We start from the raw sequence: 8,007 nt of genomic DNA, 5'->3' as shown, positions 1-8,007 counted from the left end.
GCAGGCACAGAGGGGCTGCCACGGGGGCTCTGCAGAGGGGACTTTTGTTGTTTGCTCCCCAGAACCTCCCCTACTTCTCCCTGCAGCAAGAGCTGGGGAAGACGGCAGCGTGGGACTCGAGGGTAATCAACTGCGGAGCACTGTCACTCCTCCCCCACTGCCAGGTCTCGGTGGGGCTTCATCCCGGCCCCGGGGGTGGGGCACAGGACTCGGGCCTAAGCCAATCAGAGCCCTCCCTGGCTGCAGCGATGGGTCCAAGGTGAGCATGTGGTCTAACCTTGTCCAATAAGGGTGAATCTGGGGCTTTTTTGTGGGGAACGTGACACTAAGACGTTGTATCCTCTGCCATGTTTGATGGACGCACAGGACCCATCTTGCCAGCCCGAGGAGTCAGCCTGCTGGAGACTGCAGAGTCCTGTGGCACCCCAGAGCCCTCGGGCAGCTTGGTTGCTTGATTCCCAATTCTTCACCCTCCCTGTATCCTGCTTTGTAGGGCCCTCCCACAGTGACTCTGGCCTTAGCCACCAGGCTTGCTTTGGCCAATAGGATGTGAGCATACAGGACGCCAAAGCATGAAAACTGCAATAGCGCTTGTGTGTGCGCCTGGGCCTATGTTATGAGAATGTGCCCTGTTTAGCCGTTGGAAGGACTTGGGACACCGGCAGGAGAACAGTCACCCCGGCTGACAGCCACCTCAGCCAGGACATATAAGCGATCCCCTCAAAAGACCAACAGACCCACTCAGCTGACCCACTGACTCATGGGCAATAATGACCAGCAGCTGCTTGCAGTGACTGGGCTTGGGCGGGGTGTTACCAGCAGCAGGGCAAGCCCCTAGCCACTCCATTCCCGTTTTCAGTTAAGCCGCATGGGGTTACAATTCAAAACATCCAGCCTAACATATGCCTTACTCTATCCCGGTCCATAGCTCAGGAACCATGGAGCAGAGGCATGGAGTTTTCATTAGAAGGTTGTGGGTTCATCTAATGCTGGGTTACTTTTACAGATGGCAAGTTTACAAAACACACAAGTGCACAGACAGGTGTGGGAGGTAGCTTGAAATACACAATGTTACAACACTAGAGATGTCTTCTGGTCCCCGTCAGGGGACTCAGAGGTATGGTAGGCTTGGTGAGGCCAGTGGCTCGTGTCCGTGGCACAGCCTCCTGCAAAGGGGCTGCGCTGCTCCCCTGCTGCTGCAGTGCCAGGCTGTGCTCCCCAGGTGCCTCTGGGGTGCTGAATATCTTTTCATAGTACTCGATCAGCAGCTCAGTGAACAGGTTCAGGGGCACAAGGGCACTCAGGGAGGAGGGCCCCTGGGATGGCCAGATCAAATTCAGCCCAAAAACACAGGCCAGGTTAGAGCTGTTCATTTTGTTGAAGATGCTCTCCTGGGCCACCTGGAGGAAACCACAAATGAGAAAAGGGGAGTGAACACCAAGGACCGTGGGGATCTAGAACTCCCTCCTGAACTTTGGCAGGGGCAGATGTAGAGAGAGAAACACTGGATTGGGAGCCAGCAGCCAGTACGGGGACCCTGTACGGCCACCTGCCCCCTCAGGGTCTCAGTTACCCTATCTATGAAAGCAAGGCTTGGCCTCGATGTCCTGGAGGAACCTCCGGCTCTGACCTTCTGTGACAGCCTCAACACCCCACCATCTCCTCTTCCACGGCACCGTCTGGGGAGATGCACTCTTGGGGACGGGCTGTAGCCCAGACGGTAGGAACTAGGTGACCTCTCTGGCCCTCTGCTCTGTGGGCGGCAAACTGGGCATGATGGAGACCAGCCGGCACGTAGCGCCCACTGTGAGGGGTGGCAAGAGTACAAAGCGCTTGCTTGCCTCGCAGAAGGGCTCCCTATCCATCTCGGCCAACACTTACCGCACCCCCCAGGAGGGGGAGTCATTTCTCCAGCTTATAGATGAGGAACCTGGGGCCTGGAGGGTGCAGGAGACTTGCCCAAGCTCTTGTGGCCGGCCAGGGGCAGGGGGCCATGTGGGCCAAGGTGAGGGCTGTTCTCTTCTCCTTGCCTCCCTACAAGCTTTAAACTGGGGGGGGGGGGGGGGCACCTCAGAGTCAGAAACAGAGGTCATGAGGCTGTGGGTGCCAGGGCAGAGCAGAGAATGGGAGGGGCATGACCAGGCGTCACGCTCACAGATCTGGCGAGAATGCCCAGACTTGCCCAAGCCCTGGCTCAGTGAGACAGCCGGAAGCCTATGAGGCTCTGCCTGCCCGTCCCCACAGCCCCCTGCAGGTGTGCACCAGCCAGGCCCACTGCAGGCCACGCCTCTGCAAGCCGAGACTGCAGAGTCCTGATGAGGTCCTTGGTGGCCAGGGAGTGGTATTACAAGGCCCAAGCAGGGCATGATCCCAGGAGTGCCAGTGGGGGGGAGAACATGCACCACCCTGCCCCCGCAAGTGCATTCACATCGGTGCCCGGGGAGGACGCAGCTAGAGACAAATCAGTCGCTCCCAATGAAAAAAGACGCAGGCCAGGTGCAGTGGCTCACGCCTGTAATCTTAGCACTTTTAAGAGGCCGAAGCAGGCGGATCACCTGAGGTCAGGAGTTCAAGATCAGCCTGGCCAACGTGGAGAAATCCCATCTCTACTAAAAAATACAAAAATTAGCCGGGCATGGTGGCACTCACCTGTAATCCCAGCCAGCCGGGAGGCTGAGGCAGGAGATCACTTGAACCCAGGAGGCGGAGTTTGCAGTGAAAAAGAGATCCAGCCACTGCACTCCAGCCTGAGCAACACAGTGAGACTCTGTCTCAAAAAAAAAAATTTTGAAAGAGGAGAGTAAATTTTAGTTTTGGGCTTGTGAGAAATACCAAACGATAGGGAGAAAAAAAATTGTTTGCTGTAAAACCAAGAGGTGGCATTCTCCACAATCTGGGATGTGACGCCTGCTCTGCCCAGGTCCTCCTCTCCCCTGCAGTGGGCAGTGCCCACACCCTGCACGGTCTGAGGTAAAGGCCTGGGGAGACGGAGAGGGATCAACATTCAGGGCCGTGGGGCTGGGGGTTGGGGGCGGACCCAGGGGGACACGTGGAGGCAGAGACTGGAGTAACCAAGAGCTGGGAGAGGCCAGGAAGGGATCCTCCTCCACAGCCTCCAGGAAGGCGTGCAGCCCAGTACAACTTGATTTTGGACTGCTGGCCTCTAGAAGAGTGACATGGTGAATTCTATTGTTTTAAGCCACCCACGGTGTGGTCACAGGAACCTAATGTACGTGGTTCCGGGTGTGTCCCTTCCATAGGAACGGTCAGCTCAGTCCACAGTGAGGGCCTCGGGCTCTGTGCCCGTGCTGCAAGCAGCTGCCACCTCCCAGAAACTCAGCCCATGCAGGAGATGACGTGGGGGCAGAGGACCCCAATAATGAAGGCAATGGCCAAGGGACAGAGAGCAGGTATGGGAGTGGGCAGGGGGTCCTCAGCAGCGTGGATGCCCGACTGGGCCTTGGATAAAGTCCTTGGTGGCCAGGGGCGTGGTCAGGCCCAAGCAGGGCATGATCTCAGACCTGGGGCAAGGAGGGGACTGGTCCACGCAGTCCTAGTGTGGCAGGAGACGCCCCTGGGCCTCACCCCAAGCACCCCCCCCCCTTGCCCACTCACTGCGTGCAGGAAGCCCATGAGGTAGCGGAGGACGACGTAGTTGTGCCCTGGCAGGCTCCGTAGGACCTGGCGGCAGCGGCTGACGCGGAGACTGCTCTCCACACCTGGAACAGCATGGGGCTCCCTCCTGAGCTCCACAGGGGCCCGGGGCAGTGCTGCCCTCCCACGAGGAGGGCAGCCGTATAGGGAAGAGGACTGTCCCATAGTCGGGCCTGGGACCCCCCACTTACTTTCCAGCCGTGTGGCTCTGCTCAGCAAACCCTGTGTGTGTTTGGCTGTTCTTGCATTGCTATAAAGAAATTCCTGAGATAGGGTCATTTATAAGAAAAGAGGTGGCCGGGCACGGTGGCTCCAGCCTGTAATCCCAGCACTTTGGGAGGCCGAGACGGGCGGATCACGAGGTCAGGAGATCGAGACCATCCTGGCTAACCCGGTGAAACCCCGTCTCTACTAAAAAATAAAATTAGCCGGGCGAGGTGGCGGGTGCCTGTAGTCCCAGCTACTCGGGAGGCTGAGGCAGGAGAGTCACTTGAACCCGGGAGGCGGAGCTTGCAGTGAGCTGAGATCCGGCCACTGCACTCCAGCCTGGGTGACAGAGCGAGACTCCGTCTCAAAAAAAAAAAAAAGAGGTTTAACTGGCTCGTGGTTCTGCAGGCTGTACAAGCATAGTACCAGTCCCTGTTCAGCTTCTGGGGGAAGCCTCAAGAGCCTTCCACTTATGGCAGAAGGCAAAAGGGAAGGAGGCACATCACATGGCAAAAATAGGAGCAAGAGAGGGTGGGGCCGAGGTGCCATATGCTTTTAAACCAGATTTGGGAGAACTCACTATCTCGAGGATTTACCAACCCATGAGGGATCCGCCCTCATGATCCAATCACCTCCCACCAGTCCCCACCTCCAAGGCCGAGTGTTTCAATTCAACATGAGACGCACTGGGGCCTCAGAGCCAGGCCCTATCACCTGAATTCTGCAAGCTCCGTTCTGCTGCTTTATCATCCAGCAGCACCACCTTGCAGGAAGCTGCTAAAGCCAAATCCCTTTATAAATGGGAGTGGTCTAGACCAAGGATTGGCAAACTACTATGGGTACAGTCTCTGTTGCAACTACTCAGCTCTGCCCTGATGAGGCAAAAGCAGCCATAGGTAATGTATAATGTGGCCGTTTCCAAGGAAACTTTATTGGCAAATACAGGCCATGGGCCAGATCTGAGCTGAGTAGTTGCAACAGAGACTGCAAGGCCCACGAAGCCTAATGTATTTACTACCTGGCCTTTTACAGAAAAAGTTTGCAACCCCTGCTCTAGACTAACTACCTGCTCACGATTCTCAGCACCACACATCCCCCGCACTTTGTTGCTCTTGGGGAAGGCAGCGTCCCACTCTCCAGGGCCCTGATGCAACTGGCCCACACTCTGAGACCCCCCAGTTACCCTTATAACCGCCTCCACCATTTGCATTCCATAACCTTCCAATCGAAACCTACCAACCAGGCAGGTGCAGTGGCTCACACCTATAATAACCAACACTATGGGAGGCCGAGGTAGGTGGATGACTTGAGGTCAGGAGTTCGAGACCAGCCTGACCCAACATGGCGAAACCCTGTCTTTACTAAAAAAAAAAAAAAAAAAAAATTAGCCAGGTGTGGTGGCACACACCTGTAATCCCAGCTACCTGGGAGGCCAAAGCAGGAGAATTGCTTGAACTCGGAAGACAGAGGTTGCAGTGAGCCGAGATGGTGCCATTGCACTCCAGCCTGGTTAGCAAGAGCAAAACTCCATCTCAAAAAAACGCACCAAGTATTCACCAAGTTCCCGCTGCAGGTGCACATGTGAACACAGATGCACATGGGTGCACTCAACCACAGGCATGCCTATGCTACTGTGTACCCACATCCTCCAACACACCAACCACCCTCTCCCCGAGCCTTGCACAGAGTTGCTGGTGAACACCGGGTGCTCTACAAACACCTACTCAGAGATACAACTTCCCACTATGATCATTCCTGGTGGCCTCTTCATAAAAGCCATCATTCCATAAAATCAAGCTGCTGTGGGACAAGGACTTCCCTTGAGTATTTCAACCGAGCCTGGTGGCTGCCATCTCCTCACGGTGTTACAGCCTGAACTTTATCTAAGAATGATGGTCCCAAGTGGGTACTGGTGCAGGTCCCCCTCAGCCCCCACTGGGGTCCCTCTGAGAAGAAACACTTGCTGGCAAGTAGGCAGGACGGGTGAACTGAGCATCACAACCGTCAATGTCACCGAGCACTCCCTACGAGGAAGCAAGCAGCTCAAGCGTTTCAACAACCCCAGTGTAGAGAGGAGGAAAGCGAGCTCTGAGAGGTTAGGTGACTAGCCCAAAGTCACACAACTTGCACGTGGGAGGCTGGGCCTCAAGGACTCTCTGACCTCCCCTTTCTTCTCTGGAGCAGGCCATGAGCCCATCCCATGAAAGGCAACTTCCCTATCCCCAGAGGGAAGGGGCATCTTCATCTCTGAAGATGGCATGTCCCCCTAGTTTCCTGTCCCAGGCTCAGGCCCCTCTCTCCATTGCATTTCCCACACCTCTCCACTCTTCATCCAACCTGGCGTCTGCACACTCAGTGGAGCAGGTCTCCGGGCCTTCATTTCCTTATGAAGTCATCCATGTCATGTACAACTTCTAGTAAATACACTGGTGTGTTTCTCTCTTGTGAATCTGTCTTCTGTCAGTCCAAGCAACAGGGCCCCCACCAAGGAACCTAAGATGGGTAGAAGGAAAAGATTTTGATCCTCCCTATGGTTTCTCTCTAGCCATGGGGATGAGGTACCCTTGGCCGGCTCTACCAGGGGTCCTGGCTCTCTGTGCAGCTCCCAGACCGAGCGAGGTATTCCAGCCAAGGGTACCTCATCCCCATGGCTAGAGAGAAACCATAGGGAGGGTCCAAATGGCTGGAGGAACAGCCAACAGTCAGGATGCAGCCCCAAGAATGTATAGGCCGGGCAGTGGCTCACACCTTTAATCCCAGCACTTTGGGAGGCCGAAACGGATGGATCACCTGAGATCAGGAGTTCGAGACCAGCCTGGCCAACATGGTGAAACCCCGTCTCTACTAAAAACATAAAAATTAGCCGGGTGTGGTGGCAGGCGCCTGTAATCCCAGCTACTTGGGAGCCTGAGGCAGGAGAATCACTTGAACCTGGGAGGCAGAGTTTATAGTGAGTAGAAAATCTCGGCCACTGCACTCTAGCCTGCAACAGAGTGAGACTCCGTCCCAAAAAAAGAAAAGGAATTTATATCTGGCCAGACAGAAATGTGAGTTGCACTCTGATATGTTGGAAGGTGTTGCCTCTAAACCTCAGGTTGAATTGTAATCACCAGTGTTGGAGGTGGGGACTGGTGAGGAGTGATGAAATCAAGGGGGCAGATTTCCCATAAATGGTTATCGCCACCTCTTGGTGCTGTTCTCATGATAGTGATTTCTCAAGAGATCTTGTTTAAGTGTGGGGCATGACCTCACCCCGTCTCGCTCCCACTTGCACTGCGTGAGACGCCTGCTCTTCCTCCGCCTTCCACCAAGATTGAAAGCTTCCTGAGGCCTCCCTGAAGCCAAGCAGACCCAATACCATGCTTCCTACAAAGCCTATAAAACCATGAGCCAATGAAACTTCTTTTCTTTATAAATCACCCAGCCTCACGTATTTTATAGCAATGCAGACGCAGTGACAGCCGACATCCTACCAGCCGCCACCAGCTCTGGGGTACTTGTCTGTCTTTTAGCTATGTGTGGGGTAACTCTGGATCTTGGGGTACCAATCATCACCAGCTCTGGGGTGAAGTCTTTCTTTTGGCTATCTGTGACTTAACTTTGGATCTTGGCGTACTAGCTATCACCAGCTCTGGGGTGCTTGTCTTTTGGCTATCTGTGGGGTAACTTTGGGTCTTGGGGTACCAGCTAGCACCAGCCTGGGGCGCTTATCTGTCTTTTGCCTATCTATCTGTAGGGTAACTTGGGATCCTGGGGAACTCTGAGAACATCTCTTGTATCCATGGCCACAAAAAGGCTTACTGGTTTCGAGTCACATGGGATTAGGTACACCTTTGGTTAAAAACAAACAAACAAAACAAGGTGAAAAGGACTATTTGCAAATAATCTGCGCAAAGAAAAAAATCTTTAGGGCCTTCTCCTGAAATACTGATAACAACTTCCACCCTCAACAGGTAATCTTAACTTGTATGAAACTATATATGAAAGTTCTAAGATTTGGTTTGTGGCCGGGCATAGTGGCTCACGCCTGTCATCCCAGCACTTTGGGAGGCTGAGGTGGGGACAGCACTTGAGCCCAGGAGTTTGAAACCAGCCTGGGCAACATGGTGAGACCCTGTCTTTTTTTTTTTTTTTTTTTTTTTTTTG

The 8,007-nt window shown here is 54.4% G+C and overlaps 1 protein-coding gene across 1 annotated transcript in view; it reads right to left on the bottom strand.

The window, feature by feature from the left end:
- Positions 1-911: 911 nt before the first annotated feature.
- ARHGAP8 (Rho GTPase activating protein 8) overlaps positions 912-8,007 on the bottom strand; it is a 64,034-nt gene continuing 56,938 nt past the window's right edge. The window contains exons 13-14 of the mRNA XM_026447970.1: positions 3,616-3,719; positions 912-1,400 (exon numbers count right to left, since the gene is read on the bottom strand). Coding sequence (XP_026303755.1) covers positions 1,080-1,400; positions 3,616-3,719 — 425 coding nt within the window. The 3' untranslated portion in view covers positions 912-1,079. The remainder of the gene's footprint in view (positions 1,401-3,615; positions 3,720-8,007) is intronic.

The sequence above is a fragment of the Piliocolobus tephrosceles genome, chromosome 19, assembly GCF_002776525.5.
Source record: "Piliocolobus tephrosceles isolate RC106 chromosome 19, ASM277652v3, whole genome shotgun sequence".
Taxonomy (NCBI): Eukaryota; Metazoa; Chordata; class Mammalia; order Primates; family Cercopithecidae; genus Piliocolobus; species Piliocolobus tephrosceles.
This window is presented reverse-complemented; position numbering and strand designations above follow the sequence as displayed.